Source organism: Telopea speciosissima, chromosome 10 (assembly GCF_018873765.1).
Source record: "Telopea speciosissima isolate NSW1024214 ecotype Mountain lineage chromosome 10, Tspe_v1, whole genome shotgun sequence".
NCBI classification, from domain to species: Eukaryota; Viridiplantae; Streptophyta; class Magnoliopsida; order Proteales; family Proteaceae; genus Telopea; species Telopea speciosissima.
The window spans coordinates 52,467,270-52,490,970 of NC_057925.1; the positions used below are offsets into that span (position 1 = coordinate 52,467,270).

A 23,701-nucleotide genomic window follows, 5' to 3' on the forward strand; every position below is an offset into this window, starting at 1 on the left:
ACCCCTGCAATTCAGCCCCACCCCGACCCCTGTTCTTCCTTCCAGTCATTTGCCTCACAGTTTTTTTTTTTGTTTTTTGGTAGACATTTGCCTCACAGTTTAATGGTGCTTTTCTGTTCCGGGTCATGCATTTCATCGAGTTTCAGAATTTTTCTGCCAAAATACTTACCATGATTCATCCACCATAATCATCCCACTAAGGTACTTCAACTTTCAGAATTTTCTGAATCGAAGGATTTGACTAGATTTTCAGATCTGATCCTATTTTCTCTCCCATACCACATAACCACCTTTTCTTCATTTTCATTCCTATTTTCTCTCATCTACACTAATGGACAGCCTAATTCCTTTCTTATTTTGGAGAAGGAAAACAGGGCTCATGTTGAGGAAAATGGTGGACAGCAGGAGAAAATCTGTTCTTCTATATCCTCTTCATTTTTAAGTGCCCTTGCTGACTCACTACGTACGGATGACCCCCATTTGTTCTTTGGGCTGATCCATGGTGAGAATTATTCAGAATACAGAGGTGAAGACTCCTGTTTTAAAGAACCTGGTCTTCATTTGAGATTCCTTTTTCACTTTCAAGTGTTTTTAAAATGAGAATGGTGGAAATGTCAATCAGTTTTAAACATATCAATTCTCCAGAGGCAATACCATTTAATACAGATCAAATAGATGGATCTGCTAGTGATGGGCTCAAGTAAGGATTGGTATATAAAGTTGAAGAAATTCGTACTCGCGGTGGGACAAAACTCAAATTTGAGTTTTGATTTGAAGCTCCTATGTTCCAAGGTCGTGGAAAAGGGTTTTGCAAACATGATCACACAGGGGAAATAAAGACTCCTATTCAAACTCTAAGAGCTAAATTGGGATTTTTTTAATGTTCACCAAAACATGAATAATATGTTTCGTGGATGTATTTCAACAACTGGGGCGACGAACACAGCAGCTCTTAAAGTTTCGTCGATCTTCTTCTTTCCTTGAAGGAGTTTCGATATGAGTTGCATAGTAAAAGTGAAAAAACGAAAAGCCTTTGCTATTTGGGGCAAGTCATTTGAAAGGGCAAAAGGATAATGTTACTTCTAAATAAGGGTAACTTAGTCATTGATGTCATTACTTAACAGCAACTCACGGACGAAGTTGGGGCTGAGTGTAACTAAGGCATAGTTACAAAGGAGGTCTTTGGAGTTTTTTTAAATTCAGGGGTATTTCTTAAATTAGGTATAATTACAAGGGAGGTCCGTGTAATTTACTCTATTATTAAATAGAGAAGCAGTTTTCTGTATGGGAGTGTGGCCTACGCCAGCACTCCCATGTGTCCATCTCTCTCCTTCTTAAAACAAGGGGGTAGAGGTGTCTTTTCACATGGGGAGGAGAGAGATAGACTCATGGGAGTGTTGGCGTAGGCCACGCTCCCAGATAGAGAATAATAGGGAAAAAGTTCTCTGTACGAGAGTGTGGCCTACACCAGCACTCCCATGAGTCTATCTCTCTCCTCCCCATATGAAAAGACACCTCTACCCCCTTGTTTTAAGGAGGAGAGAGATAGACACATGGGAGTGCTAGCGTAGGCCACACTCCCGTACAAAAAACTGCTTCCCTATTATTAAATGTATGTAACATTTGTTAGGGAATTTTTATTTTTAAATTTTGATTGGACTGCTAGGACTGCTTGGAACCATTTAAGAATCGAAATCGGTCCACCCATTAGTTAATGGTTTTGGATCTCAAGTTTATAACCGATTAGCTTATTGGTCCGATTCTGATCTTGACCCCTTTAAGACTAGAATCGATAAAAAAATCGGACCGATAACCCAAAACCAGACCAATTGACACCCTTACTTGCAAGACACGGGTGGTAAAGGAGAAAGAAAAAGAAAAAGAAAAAGACAAGAAATGATGAACTTTGAATTTTGGGGCTCCGATGAGAGAAATGGGAGGATAATTCATTTCCATAGTATGATGTTTCACTTGACCAACTGGCCAAGTGAAAGATGTAGCAGTGTGATCAAGTGGCCTCAGTCATACATATATGGCAAGAGAATATTTACCCAGACGGAAAGAGATTTTGGAATCAAACCCAAAATCTCAATTTAGAGAACCATGTTCTTAACCCCTTAAAACAATGCATCATATCACTCTCGGTTAAAGTTGGAATGCAATATTTGAAGTCAAGTCAGGTTCAAACATTAAAATTTTTTTTTTTAATTTCTTTTTAAAAAAAAACTGTCATATAACAAGACGTAAAATACCCTTAACTGTGTCAGATCCAAGAGGTCATTTTTATACTTTCACATATGGTCTACATTGAGGCGGCTGGAGAAAATAAAAAGGAACTGCATGCACTGTGTGGCTGCAGAAATTGAGGGACCCATTGTCCCCAAAAGACCCAACTAACCATTTTATCATAATTCACAATTAATGATGAAAAAAAAAAAAAAAAAATCCAGTCCCACCCTTAATTTAGTTCTCAGTATACAGAGAGAGATACAGAGGATTTGATCCACACGTGTTCTCCAAAACAAGAATATAGAATCTTTGTTTTAATTAGGGAAAATTTCATGTACACCCCCTCTAAGTATTCAATATGTTACGGATTTGTCAAACTTGATCAAAATATCACAGACACCCTCTATTTTATGAATTTATTTCAATTTAGCCCACTCTGTTAGTCTCTGCAGTTAAGCGTCTGTTAACTCTTTTTAAATGGCAAAATTACCCTTATCTATGAAATCCCCATAATACCCTTAAGGGTAAAATCCCAAATACAAATCATTCTCTTCATGGGACCCACCATTTCTTCTTCTTCTTCGTTTCTTTATTCTCTACCGCTGCAACCTCCGACCACCACCGATTCAAGAACATCTACGTTACTGCGTATCATGGTGGGCAATGGACACCAAGTTTTGCCATCCATCCCACTTGCATGGTGTGTGGGCCATGGTGTACTCCTCTAATTAGATGGGTAAGAGTGTAAGATGAAGCAATGGCTATCCGAATTCCAAAACCATTGGCAAAAATGCCCATGGGTTAAACTCAGTTTCAGTGATCCTGTTCTATTTATAGTTTCGGTGTCTACCTTACTCTTTCAAGTTCATTTTAATCTACTTTCTCACATGTTCACAATCCATCTCTTCTACTTGACTCATGAGATTCAAAGAGAAGCAATAACAGTAGTGAGTGGCGAAGAACAGAAAATGAGTTCGACAAGCAGAGCTTGGATCGTGGCTGCAAGTGTTGGGGCTGTAGAAGCAATGAAGGATCAAGGGTTTTGTAGATGGAATTACACCTTCAGATCCCTCCATCAACATCCCGGGAACAATTGCGGATCTCTTTCCCAGGCCAACAGATTTCTCTCTTCTTCCTCTTCTATAATAACGATGTCTAAGAAGATGGTTCCGAGCGATGAAAAAATGAAGCAATCGGAAGAATCTCTCAGAAAAGTTATGTACTTGAGTTGTTAGGGTTCCAATTGAGGCGCTCCAAATCTCTCTACTCCAGAGTTGTATTACTCCTATTTCGTCCATTCTGTAAATACTAATTGAGAGAACATTAATTTGATTCTGGAAGACGAGGAGGGGGGCCGTTGCAGCAGGTGGTGGTTGTGTGGGAAGACAAAGGTGTGGTGGTGGTGGTGGCGGATGTGCTGAATGGTGATGGTTTAGTATTTTAAACGTAATTTGTCAAACATTGGGTATCTAACTTATAATTTTATCAAACATTAGGTACCTCTTAAGTGTCTTATATTCATTTTTTATTTAAATAACTAAGAGGGTAAAATTGACATTTTAACTTTGGATGGTAACCTTACTTAACGTGAGGGGAAAGGTTGTCATTTTGACCAAGTTTAATAAATCAATGACATATTAAATACTTAGAGGGGGTGTCCGTGAAATTTTTCCTTTTATTGAAGACAATTTTGCATAAAGATTTAAAAGATATTGATTGGTAATGAGAAAGGAGTTGCAATTTGAAAAAAGATTTTTGACCCTTTGAATGAAGATTTTGTTTTATTACCCAAAAAACAAAAAAATGAGATTTTGCTTTTGAAAACCTTTGGACTGATTTGATTGAGAGCCTCCTCCCCTTTTTTTCCCCCTTTTTTTCTTTGATCAGTGAAGCTTCCTCGCAGGTGATGATAGAAGTGAGATTTGGTTTTTCCGTGAAGATTTCTCAAGTAATAACAGAAACTTCTAACCGTCAAAGCTGACTGTCCAACCAGACATTATTATTTTATTAGTGGGTATTAATTATTTTTTGCAATCCATTACTGAATAAATCTATAGCATTCTTTGACTTTGCCACCAATTTTGAAAGCAATAGCAGAGATTCTTAGAACTTGGAAGCTTGAGCAGATCACTAAAGGGGTCGGTCCAGATTGTTCTATTTCTCTCTGTTTCTACTTGTACTGCAAGTCTTCAACATTATCAAATACATGATCATCAATTAGTAGCAGAGAGCATGGAAGAAGAAGCTTCAACTTCAACTTCTACTTCTACTTCTACTTCCAATACGAAAGAGAAGAACGAAGAAGAGATGGGAAAGGTAGAGGTGCGATACAGAGGAGTTCGGCGCCGGCCATGGGGTAAATTTGCGTCGGAGATACGTGATCCTTCGAGGCGTGGTGCTCGTCTTTGGCTTGGAACATTTGATACTGCAGAGGAAGCTGCAAGAGCTTATGATCGAGCGGCATTCACTTTGAGAGGTCATTTGGCCATTCTTAATTTCCCCAATGATCGCCATTCTTATGATTCTTCTGCTAATGCTGCTACTGTTGATGTTGATGTTGATGTTGCTGCTGGTGGAGAAGATTTTGAGAAGAGAAATTTATCATCTGAAACTGGAAGTAGAAGCACTAGAGATGTCATTGAGTTTGAATATTTGGATGATAAGATTCTGGAGGAACTTCTGGATGTTGAAACAGAGGATACCAAGAGCAAGGGCAAGAAATTTTACTGAAACTTTTATTCAACTTTTTATTTTTTTTTTCTCTATAATTTTGAGTCTATATTTTAGTTGTAGTGTTTTGTAATCTAGAACAATACCTCTCAGTGTTCACATCGGGCTACTCACGTTCAATGATGAATTATTATTTTCACCACAATTTCAAATTTTCATTACACTTAGAACCATTTGATGGGTTTCTCCACGCATTACTTTTAAAGCCCTCCACTTTTTAGAAACTCTATCAAATGGTTATCAAGACATGTTAATCTGCCACATTTTACTATTGTAGAAGTGGATCTCACACTTTGTCAAGTTTTAATCCAAAATCTAGTTCTGTCGAGATGAAATAAAATTAAGGGTTTTCTTCCCATCACTATGCGTAGTGAAATATTATGATTTATTATATGTTATATGGGTTAGTCCATGTGATAGAGGACTAGACAAACATTTCATTGTTACAATTTCTTGAAACGAGTAGAGGATGCTATTAAAATTAAAAAAAGGTGTTATTTTGTATTTTTATATTCATCTCCATTTGATGATATTTTGGTAATTAAAACTTTGAATTTGGAGTTTGAGCAATTTTTCTTGTAAAATAAGCCATGAGACACTTTTGAAGAAACCTTACATAGAGTTCTAAATGACAAACAAGCTCTCGTGGGGGTAGTGGAGTTTGTATGGGCGCCAGTCTAAATCGATAGACAACTTGTGTTTGACTACTCTTACCTGCTTGGGACCACTCACCTTGGATTTAATTGGCTTTCCACTTAAATCCTTGAATGACCCGATCCTTTGACGTACTGTGGGTCTCGCGTGGATCTGGGGAATAGTCAGGTCTAAGGCTTGGATACCCTCGTTAGCAAAAAAAAATGAGGCCCAAGGGAACGCCATGAAGAATTTGAAATCTTCTCATTCAATGACAGTGTAGTTTTAAGTTGTAGGAATCATGTGAATTAGTTCGGATCTAGATCAGATCAGACCACCTGATATAGTAGCCCATGCCCAAAATTGATGCAATGAACGCACTCCAGGTATAGATTCTTTTTTAGAATTAGGGGAAGAGTTCTCTATTTGAGTGCATGGCTCCTTTGCCAACACGGGGACCAATGGAAGCACATAAGAAAGCATCAATAGGGGGTCGGGCGATCATTCCGCACCTTCATGTGTCTGGTGCAGGAGCTACACTTTCAGACAGAGTCCTTTTGCCCTTAGAAGTATTATAAAGAAGAATGGAAAAAGATGGTTACACTTACATTTCCCTTGCAAAGATTCAGTGATCTGTATTGAAAATGATATCATGAAGTTCACATGGGCCCTACATGGTCAAATAGAAAAGAAGGTGTCAATGTGGATCCCACTGTTTTCTATGTGAGAATATTTGTCATGTGATGGATCAAATGGTATACAAGCTTTGTGAAAAATGGATCTCACGTGTTTGACCTAATGAATTTGTCAAGTGGCCAATTAGCTGCTAAAATAAAGTTTTATTTTGAGTACTACACCTATTGTACGGACCTTTATCCGCTGCTGTACCTGGAGCATTGATGTGCGCATCATGCGGCGCAGCAACAACCATGTGTGCACAGTGAGGGTCACTGTGCACACATGTCTGCTGCTACACCGCACGATGCGCACATCAGGGTCACTGTGCACACATGGTTGTTGCTGCGCCGCATGATGCGCACATCAGCGCTCCAATTACAGCAGTGGATAAAAATTCTGAATCGAGTACACTGTGCCAAAGGATCTGGTCGGACATATTTGGAATTGAGCTCCTCTCCAAGGAGCCCAGCACACCCAAGGAGGATCCAGCTGTTGGGTTGTGCTGCACACATCCCCAGGCATGCGCCAAAATGTGTGCAACACGGCCTAACCCTTGGATGCCCCCTGGGCACACCCTGGGTGCTGGCCTCCCTGGAGAGGAGCCGGATCCACGTATTTGTATTAGACATGTGAGCAGCATCCATCACATCTTGTGAGGTTAGCATAAGAAAGGTAAAACAGTTTAGATTGCCCCACCTTGATAAGCTTATCCAAGCAAGTTTTGTGGATCAAATGCACTCCTCACCCCTAGTGGCCTATGGGCCCTTAACAGGATTGCACAAAAAAAAAAAAATAAATAAAAAATAAACTTTATTTTGTCACTTAGTAAACTCTATTCGTGCTGAAATTTTATCTATGAACAAAAAACCTTGGGATCGATTTGTCCACAAAATTTGGGTCATTGGATTTGTCTTGTAACAAATATTTGGGCCGTCAAGGACCATGAGATTTACTTGCTTATAAAATTTTTACACCACATAAGCTGCCATGTGGTAAAACTAAGTTTTGCTCTAGAGATTTTTCCTAGTCCCATCAAACCAAGAATCCCATGTCTAATGTTTTTAATTGTTTTTCAAATCTTTATTTTGATAACAATGTTTAATTGAGAGGGTGGGTCTTGGTGCAACGGTAAAGGTTGTTCCATTGTGATTAATTGGTCATGAATTCGAGTCTAGAAATAGCCTCTCAGTGAAAACAGCGGTAAAACTACATACATTATAAACCTCCCCATACCCCACAGTGGAGGAAGCCTCTTGCACTAGGTACGCTTTTTTGTTCAATTGAGACAAAACTCCTAAAAATAGGATGAAAGGATCCAAACAACTTGACTTGAGACATGCATCAATCTAGAGTAACCACCACTTAATGATTTATGTAAGGTTAACATAATCTATTTTTTTTAAAAAAAATTAATAACTTTTATGGAAGACAAGAAGAAGAAGAGGGATATAGATCCCCAAGTTCAATCATTCTGTGTTCTTTTATAACAAGACCAGTTCCCATCAAAGATGTTGCATCAATTCAATTCTGTGTTATCTCTATGGCATGGTTTGAGGTATCGGATCGGATCAGTTGATTTTGGTTGGATCGGATCGGTATTGGCCGAGACTGGTCTCGATACCGATCTGATCCAGCTGTATGGACAGGGGTAAAATGTAAAAAAAAAAAATAGTTTTTTTTATTTATAAGAAAACAGGGACAAAAGCGTCATATTTGCCCGAGTTTGGGCGATCCCGATCCGTATCGACCGATCTGATCCCGATTCGATCCAATCCAACCGATACCAAGATCACAAACCATGCTCTATGGAGGCCTTCATAAAACCCTAGAACCCTAAAGATCCTTTCATACCAAGCAATATTAATTGAATTGCCTAAGTACTCATCATATCCAAAATTCTACATTATTAAATAAGAAGTAAAGTTCTAAGTCATATGTTCATATGATAAGAATCTACACTTCTACAAGGTATCATTACAAATAAAATAATTTGGGTGCATTCACACTATTAGTTTTTGATAATCATAATTTTTACATAATTATATATACTAAAAATAAGAAATTAAAACATATATAGACGAAATTATTCATTCAAAGCTTATTAAAATAAGAGTCTAAATATTTCATGATTTAATTTACTCTAACCCTTTCTCTACCCCCAACTTTTTCTAATCAACTTTTAGTCATAAATCCAAAAATAATATTCATTTGATAATATCCCTATGAATTGAACCTATATTTTAGCAAAACTTTTGACTAAGAAAAAATATGGTACGAAATTTGTCAGAGTTTAATACAAACTTGATTCAAATAAAAAGGACAAAAAAATATATATATATAGTTTAACTAATTAATTAATGTTAAAGATGATTCTAACTCGAAAGTACAAAATTTGAAAAAAAATCCATAAATATAGATATATTATAAAACCATGAAAATTTTCAAATATTCTACTAGGAACTTCAATAAAATCAAATAATGGACATAAAGTATTTGCTTTATTATTATTATTATTATTATTTTCATGAACAATATTTCCTTGATTTTGATAGTCAAAAATCACATTGTTTACCTAAAAAAAATGAAGATTGATCTCATGATATCATGTTCAACTAATAAATAGACTTATATCACTTACCACTGCACTGGTTGAAAAGAAAAAGAATTCTAACAAGAAGTAGGTGATGCTATTTTTTTATTTTATTTTTTGGTTTTGGTTGAAATGTGATAGTATTTGAGATTGTTGATAGAGGATGTCTGAACATAAATTCTTCATAAAGGTGAAAAAGCTTATTAAGCTTTCAAATTTCTTATACTTCATCAAAGTTGAGAAGTTTCTTAAAGTACATATTTCATAACAGAAATTTTGTCCGCGAACCGGGAGATATTGGGGCCCCCTTATTCACCAGGGAGTTTTCTCTCAGGCGGGTGGTCCCAAGGGGGGAGGCGGAGTCGAACTCAGGACCTTCAGCTTCCTTAGGCCTTGTCCCTTGCTAACAGCACTGCCCCTTGGGGTCAAACAATTACTGTTTGTTGATCATATATTGTGTATGTGGGTTTGTGGGCTTCAGCCTAGGCCCGGCCCAACCTTAGTTCCTATCTGGAGCTCAAAAGATCGTGGCCCACCATGATACCCAACTGTACATTGGATCCCATTCCTATGCATCTAAAGAGAGACCCTAGCCACAACATCTGGTCCATGGACTGGACTAGAAAAGGGTAATTTCGACCATAAATTCTTTTTGGTGCCTTCTCCGGTTTGGCTCGGATGTTTGGGTGTATATCTAAATTGTTTCAGTGAAAGATTTTTTAAAAAAATAAATTGAAGCCCAGTGTTTGATCAGGCCCACAACTTTAAACTCAGTAGTCATTATTGCACATTGGACCTATGATTCAGGCCAAACCATTCCTAAGGAGGAACCAATAAAATTTCTTTTTGCCTATAAGCATTAATTAATACGTGTACAAATATTTTTTCATTGAAAACAAATTATTAAGCATTAGGGATTATAAATATTTTGTCACATTACCTAAATGCTGGGCAAACAAGTTCCTGAGTAATATCTTTCATGGGCACAAATCTAGAACTTCCTTGGGTACGATGTCTTATATTCTGTCACTTGCATAAGTTGGTTGATTTCAAAAGGCCATTAAGAGCCCATAGGCCTTGAGACCTAGAGGAATGACCCACCTTGTGCGTTGATCTTGTTACTGGAGGCCTCAATGAACTGGTGGATCCATGATAGGGGTTCAAGGGGGGGAAGCCCCCCCCCCCCCCCGAGATTTTTTTTAGGGCTATATTGGTACTTTGGTAAATTATCTATATAGGGTTTCGTCTTAAATTTGTAACAATGATTATTTCTCTGTCATTGATCTGAAAGAGGTGTGAGGATGAGCAGTTATAACCTTATTTTCCATTGATAGTAAAGCAGATCGTATCTCACTGTGGATTTTGAAAATCTTGCCCTACCATGTAAATTCTTGTGTGCATTATATAATTGTTTATTTGCGATTTCATTCTTTTCTGAATATATCATTTTAGGTTCGATCTCTTTTTTCTATAGAACTATACTACTTAAGCTAGCCAATAAGAAGCTTTAATGCAATTCCCAATTCATCAAAACAGATGACTTTAAATATTAAAGGAATATTTGGAAAAGATTGTGCAGTGAGAATGAAGATGGGATTATTCTTAGTGATTCTGATATGAGAAGATATTCCCTTATAAAAATGGTGCTTTCAGGTCCTATATATCACAAAAGGGCTCATGAATCTGCATATGCTGAATTTTTTACACGCCGGCCATTTAGGAAGGCTCAAATATTATGATTTCACACAGAAAGCGAAAATAATAATTTCACATCGAATGTGAGTAATCTAATATGGAGACTTGTGGGTATTTATCCTTAGGTAGAACTTATCCTTAAGATCTAGCCCCTAAGATAAGGGTACCTAAGTTCAAAACCAATAGATAACTATTTAAATGAAAAGGAGAATTCCTCCCCATTCCCTCAGTTTAATTAGAGAAACCAAAAGTGAAGATTTCAATACAGTTTGTGGTTAGTGGACTAAAAAGTGAAGATTTCAATAGATTCTGTGGAACAAGTAAACCATGAAAATGATGGAAAAGGCATCAACCATGATCACCAATCCCACTGTGCAATCAAAGTTAACCAATCCAAGAAGCATGCACCAAAGAAAATACAGTTTATGTTGACAGTTACATGCACCATATAAATTTCTTGAACTTTCTCAAACCATGTCAAATTCAAATAAAGGAAAGAAGGACGGACTAAGAAAAAGACTTTATTCCTTGACAATTTAAAACTTCCTTTTCTACCTTTTGAAGATGATTAGGTCTATACTATGCACTTAATAAAATAACAACTCAATTATATCCCAACTAAATGGAGTCGGCTACCTACATGGATCCTTTCAAGACAAAGTAAGAGAAACGGAAAATAAAAATGCAAAAATGAAATAAGAAAAGTGAGAAATGGAAAATGAAAATTTAAAGTAAGAGAAAAAATGATAACCCAGGGAACTCAAAAAATCTCGACTACATGGTGTCGACAATGTAGAACCCTGCCCTCCAATAAACTCTATTTAAGGTCATACTTGGCACAAGTCCCAGAGTATGCATGTCATTCTTCACAACCTCACCTATGATCATTTTAGGCTAGCCCCTACCTCTTTTAGCTCCTTCAATCAGGACCAGATCACTCCTCCTTACTAGGGCATCCCCAGGCCTCCGTTGCACGTGGCCAAACCACCTCAGACGACATTCTCAGAGCTTGTCACTGATTGGGGCAACTCCCACATTGACTCTAATGCGTTTGTTCCTCACTTTATTCTTCCTAGTTTTGCCGCACATCTATCTTAGCATCCTCATCTCTATAGCACATAGCTTCACTATATGACACTTCTTATTTCTCCAACATTCCGCCCCATACATCATAGCTAGTCGGACAACATTTCTGTAAAACTTTCCTCTAAGTTTTAAAGGAATGTGACGATCACACAGTACTCCAGTCGCACCTTTCCACTTCATCCATCCCACTATACACTTAATAATGCACTAAGAAAATATATATAGACTAGAAGCTCATATATTACATCTACTCAATCTTACAACTGTAAAACACCTGACCAAAGAAAGAAAGAAACAGAAAACCCACATGGAGAAAACTAGAGTCTTGATCACTTTTTATTGTTCTTCATCTTTTCAACAGTAAGAAGCTCCTCTAATAACTTATCATCCAAGTACTCCAATTCAATAACATCTTCCCCATGCTTTTGTTTCTCTTTGTTCTCATACAATGAAGGTGATGATGATGAAGATGAACAAGACCCATATGCTTGAGACAAAGGATACTCATCTGGGAAATGATCATAAGCTCTTGCTGCCTCTTCTGCAGTATTGAAAGTCCCTAACCAAACTCGCACACCATGTCTAGTAGAGTCGCGAATCTCTGCCGCGAATTTACCCCATGGCCGTTTTCTCACTCCTCTGTACTTAACACCAACTTCTCCTGTTTCCATCTCTTCTTTCTCTTCTTCTTCCATGAGTAGTAATATTGCACGAGGGCGGGCTAACAAGTAACAAGTAACAACCCCATTTGCATTTTGGCATTTAAACTAGGAGGGAAGGAAAAGTAAGTGATTGGACACTTCAGAGAATTAGAGGATCAAGATTTAATTAATGGAGTGGAAGATCCAATGGATGAGAAATATGCACCAATTCACTTTCTATGGAGGCCTTCATAAAACCCTAGAGATCCTTTCAGACCAAGCAATATTAATAGAAGCAATTGCTTGAGTAATCATCTTATGCAAAACTCTACCTTATTAAATAAGAAGTAAATTTTTTAAGTCTTGTGTTCATATGAGGATCTGGATCCTCTACTTCCGAGCTGCCCCTACTTTCGTGCGCCCCACACAAAGCAAGGTGGAAAAGACCACCTTACCCCTGCTCGCGCAAGGCACTCGGATAGGGGTAAGGCAGTCTTTTTGCTGTCTTGCTATGTCTGAGGCACACATGGCAGTAGGGGCAGCTCGGCAGTAGAGGACCCCAACACGTTCAGTATGATAAGAACCTATCAGTTTAAACTCTAAACCCAAAATCAAAATGCGTATCTGATCCAATCAAATCTTATTAAAGTAGAAGTGTAAATATTTCTTGTTAATCTTGTAACTAATCTTTTTAAATTGGTCTCGTCTATCAACCATTGGATCAGCATGAAATCCACGTGATAGCTTGGGGGTTGAGCACAGCACTATGGCCACTCAACTGCGGACCACAGACAAGCTCAATCGTCGATGCTTCAACTAACTAAGAAGTGGTTGTCTTTCAATTTAGATATCTAATTGACTTTTCAAAGAATCAGATATGCATTTCGATTTTGGGTTTAGAGTTTAAACTGAACATTCAACAAGTAGATGCTTATTTGGGCTATGAATGGGCCTTTTTGCACATGACACAAAATAGACCACCCACTCAAGCTTACCTAACTAGACCCGATCACCCACAGTACAAATGTAAAATAATAAACAATGAAATGAAATGTTTGCGTATATACTTCCCCTGTCTATGTGGAACTTGTTGGGGGTACAATATCTTGTATTTCATCGTTTACATAAGTGACCTGATTTCTAGCTCGGAAGAATGGCCCATCTTGTGAGTTTATCTTTTGTTACTGGGGACCTCGACGAACTGGCGAGTCTATGGCAGAAGGAGCAGAATAGCCCCCAAGAAATATTTTTTAGGGCTCTATGGGTATTTCGAAAAATTACCTATATAGGGTTTCGCTCTTAATTTGTATCGAGGGCTCTTTCTTTGTAATGCAGTTGTAACTCTATTCTCCATTGATAGGGAAGCAGATCTCATCTCATTGTGGAGAAATCATTTTGAACCACATAAATCCTTATCTGCATTGTGTAATAATTGTTTGTTTATAATTTCCATTCTTTTCTACATCGTTTTGGATTTTTTTTTTTTTTTTCTATATAGCTTTACTACTCAAGCTAGCCAATAAGAAAGCTTAATGCAATTCCCAATTCATCAAAACAGATTACATTAAATACTTAAGGAATATTTGAAAAAGATTGTGCACTAAGAAAGAAGATAAGGTTATTCCTAATGATTCTGATATGAGGAGATATTCCCTTACAAAAATGGTGCTTTCAGCTCCTGTCACAAAAGGGCTTATGAATCTGCTCATGCTGAACTCTTTATTAAACAGACCATTCTGGAAGGCTCAAGAACAATAGGTAGGTAGGTAGGTAGGTATATAAACAATAGAGTTACCAAGAAAATGATGGAAAAAGCATAAACTATGATCACCAATGCCTACCAATCCCACTCTACAATCAAAGTCAACCAATCCAAGAAACATGAACCAAAGAAAATACAGTTTATGTTGCTGACACTTACATGCACCATATCAGTTTATGATTTGAACCTTCTCAAACCATGTCAAGTTCAAAGGAAGTAAGGAATTGAAGGACTAAGAAAAGACCTTATTCTTTTTCAATTTAAAACTTAATTCCTTTTCTTAACCTTTGAAGATGATTATGTCTACACTCTACATAGACTAGCTAGAAGCTCATATGTTACAACAGTAAAACACCTGACCAAAGCAAGAAAGAGAAAGAGAGAGAGAGAGAGAGAGAGAACCCAAGTGGAGAAAACCACAATCTTGATCACTTTTTCTTGTTTTTCTTCTCTTCAGTAGCAAGAAGCTCCTCTAATAGCTTATCATCCAAGTACTCCAATTCAATAACATCTTTCCCCTGTTTTTGTTTCTCTCTGTTCTCATACAATGAAGAAGAAGAAGAAGAAGAAGAAGAAGAAGACCCAGAAGCTTGGGACAAAGGATACTCATCTGGGAAATTGAGAACAGCAAGAGAACCTCTCATCCGAAAAGCTGCTTGATCATAAGCTCTTGCTGCTTCTTCTGCAGTATTAAAAGTCCCCAACCAAACTCGCACACCATGTCTATTGGAATCGCGAATCTCCGCCGCGAATTTACCCCATGGCCTTCTTCTCACACCTCTGTACTTAACACCAATTTCTCCTGTTTCCATTTCTTCTTCCTTCACTCTTGCTTTCCTCTTGTGAGGAACTTCTTCTTCTTCTTCCATGATGTGCACGAGGGCGGGCTAATAAGTAACAACCCCCCCCCCCTTGCACTTTTGGCATTTAAATTGGGAGGGAAAGAAAAGTAAGTGATTGGACACTTGAGGGTCAAGATTTAATTGAGTGGAAGATCCTATGGATGAGAAATATTCAAACGTGTTAGAGAACCTCTTTGAGAGTGATTTGTTTGAGTACATTGTACATGGATGGTCAAAGTGATGGCTTTTTTTTTTCTCTCTTTTTTACTCACTTTAGTTGTATGCTACCTAAGCTTCTTCTGGGTTCATCTCTGTGTTTGATTATTGTCAAAAATAATGAATAAGATAAGATTATTCTCAAAGAATATAAACCTAATCTTTGTGATTAGGTTTTTATTTATGGGAGAAATAAAGAATGTTATCTAATCACGTGTCGTGATTCTTGCGTCCAGGCATAAGACTGTGTGAAATGATCACCACATCTTCATGAAAAGGTAGAAATCCCCAATGATACGACAATCATTTCATGTAACCCTGTGTCTGAACGTAGGAGTTACGCTTCTCCCTATACTTATATAAGGTATAGAGTAAATTAATTTGGTCAAGTGTTCATTGTCACTACACATTAAGCCAGCTGCGCTATGGGATGGGGGAGTGGGGACCAATTTAATCACGGGGCTTATCATCTTTTGTTTATTATATAATTTTTTTGTCAAAGTAAAGAAAGGAGAATAATTTGTATTTTTAGAGTGACACGTGTCGGTCATCAACATTGTGGGTCCCACTTCCTAACGTATTACCATTTCTTAGGAGAATCCTGATGACGTAAACGTATAATTGCTGCTTACGTCGTATGACCGTTTAACCCGTTAGGGGAAGTGTGGTAGCAGGAAGAGGTGAACAAGAAAATGATTACCGTTGGAATTGGAGAGCCATTAAATATTTAAAGGGCAAAAGATCTCTACTTAGTGGTGGTTCTTACGTTCTCTCGTAGGGTATTTTGAAATGACATCTCTGGCCTGTTCTAGAGTAGATAATATTCATAAGTGCTCTTCCATTGACCTAGACGCTTGTGTAAAGACCATGCGACCAAGTAGATGTCTCTTGCTCATAATTAAATTAAGGAAAATAGTTTTCTATCTGAGAGTGTGGCTTATGCCAGAACTCCCATGAGTCTATTTATCTCTTTTTCAAAATAAAGGGGCATAGGTGTCTTTTCATTTGGGGAATGAGAGAGATGGACTCATGAGAGTACTGGCATAGGCCACACTCTCAGACAAAGTTCTTTTTCCCTTATATTAATAATCAAAGGAGAAGGGTTTTCTACTCTAAGTTGCCGGTAGGGTGTCAATACCTAGCCCAAACTGGTGAAATTGGTCCAAACCAGATCGAGATAGCTTAAATCAAACTGAACCGATCCTTATTGGATTGGCTTTGCGTTAGTGTATTACACACTTGAAACCAACCCAATAACAAATCTATTAGAGAAATCAATAAGAACATGAAATCAAACCAAAAGGTGAAGCTTTCCTTATTGATTTGGTTTTCGATTCACCCTTATCAGACCGAAATCAATTCGATCCGATTCACACCCCTGGCCCCCAATGTGGAAGGAATTTTTCATGCCACAACAACATGGTTTCATCAACAAGAGGCCCACATATGGGGGGAAAAAAAGAGTGTCAATATGAGTCCCACTATGATCAGGAAATGAAAGGGCCGTGTGAAAGGATTCCCCCTTTTTTTTAATTAACAAATTTAGGTAAAAAGTGGGATTAGCGATCTGATTCTCTCTCTCTAAAGTCTAAGTTAAAGTGATTACAAAAATGTCTCATGTGACTGACAATGTTTAAAAATTCGTATTCAGGTTGGAACTTTGGACCAACTTCCATGGATTTTCACATTCAGTAGGTCAGAAATGAAACTGAAATCAGTCAAAGCAAACTTTTCAAGAACCGGAAAAAGTCTTTAGGGGACGGTTGATTCAAAAAAAAAATTTAGACTATTACATATGATAATGATATTATTGGTTTTGGACTTTGTATTAATTAAATTTAGGGTAAGAGAATGCTACTTGGTCGCATGGTCTTTGTGCAACGTGGGAATCAATTAGAGTGTGCCCACTAGCATCATGGGGGACGGGATTTCCACCTTTTTATAGGTAGTATTCATTTCCCCTTTAATTTATTTAGGGTTAATTAAGAAACTTAAAAAATGACAGTTCATTGGATGTCTCACTTTCGATAAAGAGTAAAGCGTCTCATTCATGGTTTTAAATATTGGTATTGGGGTCTATAGATATTGGTCTTAGGCTCTTAGTTGATATTAATATGATATTGATACTGATACAGATATAGATCGATCGATCATATCAGTCTATATCGGATAACTTAGCCCTCATTTTATTTTTTTTTAAATAAATGGTTTTTAGACGATTTTGTGTTTTACTATGAACCACATGACTCCAAACAATGTGGTCTTAAATGTTTCTAAAAATAGCTCAAGGTGAGAAGGAAACAAGGCTGTTTGGCTGCACAACCAGATTCACTTAGACAAGTTTTTATGCTATGTTTGTTTGCTTGTTCTTAAGTAGAAAGTGCAAAATAAAGTCTTCGATTAATTTGGATTCCTCTTTCATCATATTCGGGATGTTTAAGGGAGTGTATGTGGAAAAAAGTGAGTCAGTTGTTTCAACCGCTTCGTATTATACTTTAAATAGTAGTAGAATCGAATGAATGGACAAACTTGGATGACACTTGGTCTTAGAAATTCTCTTGAGAGAAAGGAGGTCATGGCTTCCTTCGTAAAGTTAAGAAGTATACTACCTCCAAATCAGCCGAGACTTCATTGCACCTCATTTGAGAAGCCAATCGTACACCCAACACTTGAGAAGATAAAAAGACGCCACTGCCCATGTTTTAACGGTTGGATTTTCAGATGTGGTGCACTAGGCAGTGCACTGCACTAGAGAGAATAAAAATATCTACTGCAATAGAATTTTTTTCTAGGAAATTTCAAGTTCGAGACCTCATGTTCCTCGTCTAGTCTACGATCCTAACACGTATCCCACCAAAACAAAAGTCTTTATGGTACTATTGGCTACAATTCATTTGGATTTGCATTGTGTCAAATCTCAATAGAAAACTCATAATCAAATGCCCGTGTTGTATTGAGTAAAGTTTGATCAAAGTTGTTTGTTAATCATGACAAATGATATTATTTTGGATTCAGAAATAACACATGCATATATCTATATAGAGGGTAATGTCACCCAAATGTCCTCACAATTCAAAAGCTTTTTGAGGCACGTTGTCGAAGTGTCCAGACATGATTGTGTAGAGAGAGTGACTCCCTCACTCTCTCCCCCTCGACTGGGCTTGTCAATGATAAGGCTACGACTTGCAACTTGGGCGGGCCTGATAAAAGGGCTTGAGTTGGGATTTCCAGGAGTATAGCTCAGGTTCTTGTACAAGAACCATTCTCGTACAGACCTTAGCCTCACGGATAGAATCAAAGAGTGGTATCCTGAACCATATAGATGGAATCCAATATAGGTAGGTCCCACACTTGGATGCTATCTGTGCGGCTCAGGCCCATACGAGAACCTTCAAAGAGTGGTATCCTGAACCATATAGATGGAATCCAATATAGGTAGGTCCCACACTTGGATGCTATCTGTGCGGCTCAGGCCCATACGAGAACCTTGGCCACCTTCGATATCTAGCCTGGTGGGTCATGCTAGGTTTCAATGATTCCCTCTTAGATTGGGACTAATTTTTGTTTTAAAAACTAACTCAGCCCAAACACAACTGTGACGAGGAACCCAGGGTGTTAAAAATGAGACCATTAAGCCAAACCAAAACTCACCACACTCCTTAAAAGAATTAAATTGTTGAGAGTGGGATTTGAACCCACGCCCTTTCGGACCAGAACCTTAATCTGGCGCCTTAGACCAACTCGGCCATCTCAACATGATGGTCAAAGTAATTGATAATTTGAAATCATCAGCCCATTTGGCTCTTCTTTTTTTTTTTTTGCGCAAGACCCCCCAACTCCAACTCCAACTCCAAGTGTGGGGAAGGGGGGAATTTATTTATACTTAATGTGTTGTACTCATGGAAGCTTGGAAGGAGATAAACACATCCTCTAAATCCATGGATTGGAATTAGGCCAGACAGTTGTACACATTACCGACTATGCCCTCCTTACCAAGGAGTTAACCAAGTTATTAATCTCTCTTAAATATCTTTCAAGATGCCTCGAAGCTTCAATGGCAAAGATGTAATCTCATTTGTTAGATAGGCGATTACACCTTTGTGATCCGATTCCGTCACTATCTTCCTATAATCTTCAAAGATTCCTTACAAAAGTCCAACACGAATGGTCATGGCTTTCCCAATCACCTGTTCATCAAATTCCACAGGACTCAAAATAGCAATAAGTGAATGCCCTTGAAATTTGTGGTAAATAAAACCTAGACCACCTTGTGTAGAATCTGATTGCAAACTAACATCACAATTAACTTTTACAATACTAGGTTGAGGTGCACTCTAGATCAGAGGTAATCCATGGTTCATACTGGAAAGGTCTTCAGGTTGTTGTGTTAATTGTGGAATGAAAGGACCCGATGTGGCAGCCACTACAGTTTGAATTTCAGTAATATTATCTATTGTCCTCATGCTACCAGATATAGTTTCTTGAAAATCTTGAAAAGCTCTGTGAGATGATTGAATCAATGCTTCAGGCCGGAGTCCATAGATGTTGCCCAAACAAAGCGTCATTTCTTGCCAATCATAAGTACCAACAAATAAATGTGCACAGAGTAATTTTGTTCCGAAAAAACAAAACTAATTTGCAGAGAGTAAATTTGTTCCATAATCACCAAATAGATTTGGATAATAGAGCATTATTATGTAGAAAAGGATCCCTAAAACCCAAACCTCCTTTTCCTTAAAAAGATAAAGGCGATTCCATGAGACCAATTGTATCTTAGGTCTTTCCTATTTATCTCCCCAGTTGGACATAAAAAACACCATAAAATTACCGTTGGGGTTTTAGGGGGGGGGGGGGAAGTACTTCCTTTCCAGCATGTGATAAGAATTTGGATTTCCAACTCTAGTTTATTGTCCACCTTGGAAGATAGTCTCGAAATAAAGCTGATTTAGAAATTCCAAATTAGTACGAAGACCTAAGTATTTACTAGGAGCAGCACCATATGAAACTTACATAATTCTTGAAAATCACCTCTTAAATTTTGCATGGGTGTTTGGAGAGAAAGTCATACAAGATTTCTTGAAATTGATGGATTATCCCGAAGCTCTACAATAAGTGGTCAAACAGCCATTCAAATTGTGAAATTCCTTAGTCTTGACTTCAGAAAATAATAAACTATATGCCAAAAAAAAAAGGGTAACCGAACCGTTAATAAACCGATCGAAAAGGAACTATTTAAAAAATGATAATGAATTGAAACCGATCAAAATAATAGCTATCAGTTTCGGTTTAGATTTTCTTTATGCGAGTCCTCTACTTTCACCCTGCCCATACCTGCCCATACCAGGCACAAAAAGACCACCTTACCTCTACTCGAAGTAAAGGATGCGGATCCTTTGTTTATTGGCCATCTTATCGGTCTGATTTTGATCAAACCCGATAGATATTGATTTTGATCAAACCCGATAGATATAAAACACAAATAAAAACTGACCCAAAACCAAACCGACCACCTTTTATCTCTCAAATAAAATACACAATTGTGGGCTTGAGACTCTCTGTGGAAAACTCAAAAAATGTGGGAGATTCAGCCTCAAGTCGAGGCTCCACTAGGAAACAATTGGGAGACAGCAAAACTAATGAAAACTCCTCATTAAAATAAGGTTTCGGGGGCAGTGCTTCTGTTTCTTTAAGTATTACTCATCTTGAGTTTCAGGGCAGATCTCAAAGATAGTACTAAGAAACAAGTGAGATTTTATTTTTCTTTTTTCTTTTATGGAATCCATCAAGTAAGAATAGATTAGATCTCATTGTACATATTAATGGGAGAAGCTCCACTTCATTATCATCTTATTTCAACTTCTAGAACACTGTGCCTTAACAACTCAACCTCCATATTCATTTCCTGCAACACAGGTGTCCCCACTAATCTCTTGTTCGTTTCTTCCTGTTCTGTTGTAAAGATTTCTAAGCCTTAAAGCTGTATTACTGGCTCTGCCTTATTGCTCAAGAAAGAAAGGAAAGAGGGACCATTGACTTCATTGAAGAGCAAGAATACAGACAGAAGCATATCACTCAACAGAACAAAAGACGAGAGAAAGAAACTAAAAAACAATAGCCCATGAGTCGATGACAAGACAGAAAGAAATAGCTGTTCTTGTTGGCATTGACCAATAATTTGGTGCATTTTCTTGATTGGAATTCTTGGGTTCTTCCTCTGGAACATATGCTTAGAAGAAAATTTCGACTTAACCACAGTAAATTGCCCCCCCCCCCCCCCAATTCTGTATTTTTCTTCCTGTAATCATTCTAAGCTCAAATTTTCAACTCAAATCTAATCAAAATTCATTATTTCTCTCTCATCAAGATTGGAATCTATTGTTGGGACAAAGTTGATCATTTCTACAGATGGGGTCCCTCTTTCTTGCTTTTTTTCTCACTTTCTTTTTCATGGAAAGGCAGAATCTAAAGAGAAAAATAGAAAAGAACAGTAAAAAGAAAGTGTTGCAAACACCCAATCCACTCTTAGTGGATTCAGTAATGATGATTATAATCAATGCCCACGATTCCATTACTAATTTGATCATTTCACCTTCCTCTCTAATTATGTTGCTTCATCTTCACATCTACCCAAAACTCAAATTGCTATACAATAAACTCAACTGATCCTACTTATCTCACATACCATTCAATGGCTTCCTAACAATTTGAATGTTATAGTAATTGAAAAGGAAAAACCCCAAAAAAAAAAAAAAGGATAAAGATAAGCAAAAGATGATCTTTCTTTCTTCAATTTTAAAGCTCGGAGTGGATAGGAAGAACAGCATTCCTAGACCGTCTGCATTGGCTAAATGAGAAGAAAGATCTCCGTACTCTGCTGCTGCAACCTTCACTAGTGCTAACCTCATTGAGAGGCCTATTTTGCTGTATAATCTCTTGGACAGATAAATAGAGCTGTCGATCCGCTGAAGAATCCATGGAGAAAGATCTCCTAATGGGCTGGATTGAAAACTGATCATCTTTCTCTCTGACATTAATGCATTCATCTCCCATGCTTGACATATGATGGAACTTCCTTGCCTTCTTGGGTACAATTCTCTGTTCTAGCTTCCTTGGAGAAGGGCTTACCGATTGAACTGAAAGATCTCCTGAAATCCCTGTTCCTTGTCGTCTATGGCTCGTTTGACTGACACTCTGTTCATCCCTTAACTCAATTACTACAAAATCTTCATCACCACCAATGCTATTTCCCATAAATGGAGTTGGATCTTGAGGAGAAGAGGTGGGTGCAATGATTTGATCGTAGGGGATTCGGGTTGTGCTTGAAATGCTTGATCTGCAAAGGGGGCAGTTTGCATTGCTTTGGAGCCATACATCTATGCAGTCAATATGGAAAGCATGGGCGCAATTGGGTAGAACTCTTAGCTTCTCTTCTTCTTGAAACTCGTTCAAACAAACTGCACAATCGATAAAGCTCATCTCTTCATTATCTCTTTTCTGGTTCTCTCCTCCCTTCTTGAACTGAATAATGGGGATTGCACGGATTAGTACTTCATCAAGGCCTCGACTCACCACTGCCGGAGAATAAACCATTAAAGGGTCTTCGTGTCGTCGAGCTTGTGAGATAGAAAAACGTCTTAGAAGATCAAAACGGTGCCAGTTCAAGCAGCATTTGATGACGAAGACATAGTAACTCACCAGTAGAATAGCTGTGGTTGTGATTCCTAGTATAGCAATGGCTAAGATGGGGAAGCTTGTGTCAGAAGAAGAAGAAGAAGAAGACGTGGGTGGCCCATAGGAAGGAGGAAGAGCTTGAGTTCCATGTTTATAATAAAACCTGTTCAGTAGATCCATGAGAAAAAGATCTGGAGAAGGGCTTCTGAAGAAAAAATCCAAGTGGGCTCGAATGAAGCAAAAGAGAGACCGTCAGAGAAGCAGAAAGGAACGAGATTGATTGGTGGGTTTGTTGGGATCTTCAATGGAAGTTCACATACATGCAAAGAAGGGAAAACTGAACTGAAGAGAGGAGTATCAGTCAAGGACATGAAACGCAGGTATTACCTGTGTGGAAGGAAATGAGAAACTGATATGAATGCCATTAAATGCTTGATTGAAGTTGTAATAAATAAGAGAAATCAAATCAATGACTTAATGAAGAAAACTCTCGGGAAGACAGACATTAATGTTTCTAATAAAAGTTGAAGAAGAAGAAGAATCAGAGGAAATGAAAGAAAACCCAAATGGGTTTAAATGAGAAAAAACTGCTACAAAGGTTTGAAGTGGTTTGGCCTTCATTAAATTTTTGAACTTTATCAGGAGGAAATAGGAGTACAGTTTCAGAGAAGAACTTAGAAATATCCAATTGGGTATATACTAACAATGAGAGATTCCAATCAGACGTCAAAGAAGCTTTACTGATCACATGAATGGTCTCTCATTGGATGAAAAGCCTAACTTATCTAAATAATTGAGTGGGTCCCTTTAAAACAGCAAAGTGTGGGGCCTAAACTGAACGTGTTTTCTGATGAGAAGTCAAAACCGTGTGTGTATGTGTGACTGTTTGAGAACATACAGAACCGACACATTCACTGTAGCAGTCTCT

General features: G+C 37.8%; 5 protein-coding genes and 1 non-coding gene across 6 annotated transcripts; 2 read left to right on the top strand and 4 right to left on the bottom strand.

Moving 5' to 3' along the window:
• The first annotated feature begins 3,180 nt into the window (after positions 1 to 3,180).
• LOC122642987 lies at positions 3,181 to 3,464 on the top strand. Its single transcript, XM_043836615.1, has one exon. It carries the CDS (start codon positions 3,198 to 3,200, stop codon positions 3,462 to 3,464), a length of 267 nt encoding a protein of 88 aa, XP_043692550.1. The 5' UTR covers positions 3,181 to 3,197.
• A 997-nt stretch (positions 3,465 to 4,461) lies between these two features.
• LOC122643723 (ethylene-responsive transcription factor ERF098-like) lies at positions 4,462 to 4,959 on the top strand. The gene has a single exon (XM_043837312.1). It carries the CDS (start codon positions 4,462 to 4,464, stop codon positions 4,957 to 4,959), a length of 498 nt encoding a protein of 165 aa, XP_043693247.1.
• A 7,011-nt stretch (positions 4,960 to 11,970) lies between these two features.
• Positions 11,971 to 12,336, bottom strand: LOC122644152 (ethylene-responsive transcription factor ERF098-like). Its single transcript, XM_043837768.1, has one exon. The coding sequence runs from the start codon at positions 12,334 to 12,336 to the stop codon at positions 11,971 to 11,973; it is 366 nt and encodes a 121-aa protein (XP_043693703.1).
• Positions 12,337 to 14,417: 2,081 nt separating this feature from the next.
• LOC122643115 (ethylene-responsive transcription factor ERF095-like) lies at positions 14,418 to 14,878 on the bottom strand. The gene has a single exon (XM_043836758.1). It carries the CDS (start codon positions 14,854 to 14,856, stop codon positions 14,473 to 14,475), a length of 384 nt encoding a protein of 127 aa, XP_043692693.1. The 5' UTR covers positions 14,857 to 14,878; the 3' UTR covers positions 14,418 to 14,472.
• Positions 14,879 to 18,776: 3,898 nt separating this feature from the next.
• On the bottom strand, positions 18,777 to 18,857 carry TRNAL-AAG. The gene has a single exon. It is a non-coding gene; the product is annotated as a tRNA-Leu (tRNA).
• Positions 18,858 to 21,603: 2,746 nt separating this feature from the next.
• LOC122642518 (RING-H2 finger protein ATL16) lies at positions 21,604 to 23,318 on the bottom strand. Its single transcript, XM_043836022.1, has one exon. It carries the CDS (start codon positions 22,951 to 22,953, stop codon positions 21,895 to 21,897), a length of 1,059 nt encoding a protein of 352 aa, XP_043691957.1. The 5' UTR covers positions 22,954 to 23,318; the 3' UTR covers positions 21,604 to 21,894.
• Between the last annotated feature and the right edge of the window lie 383 nt (positions 23,319 to 23,701).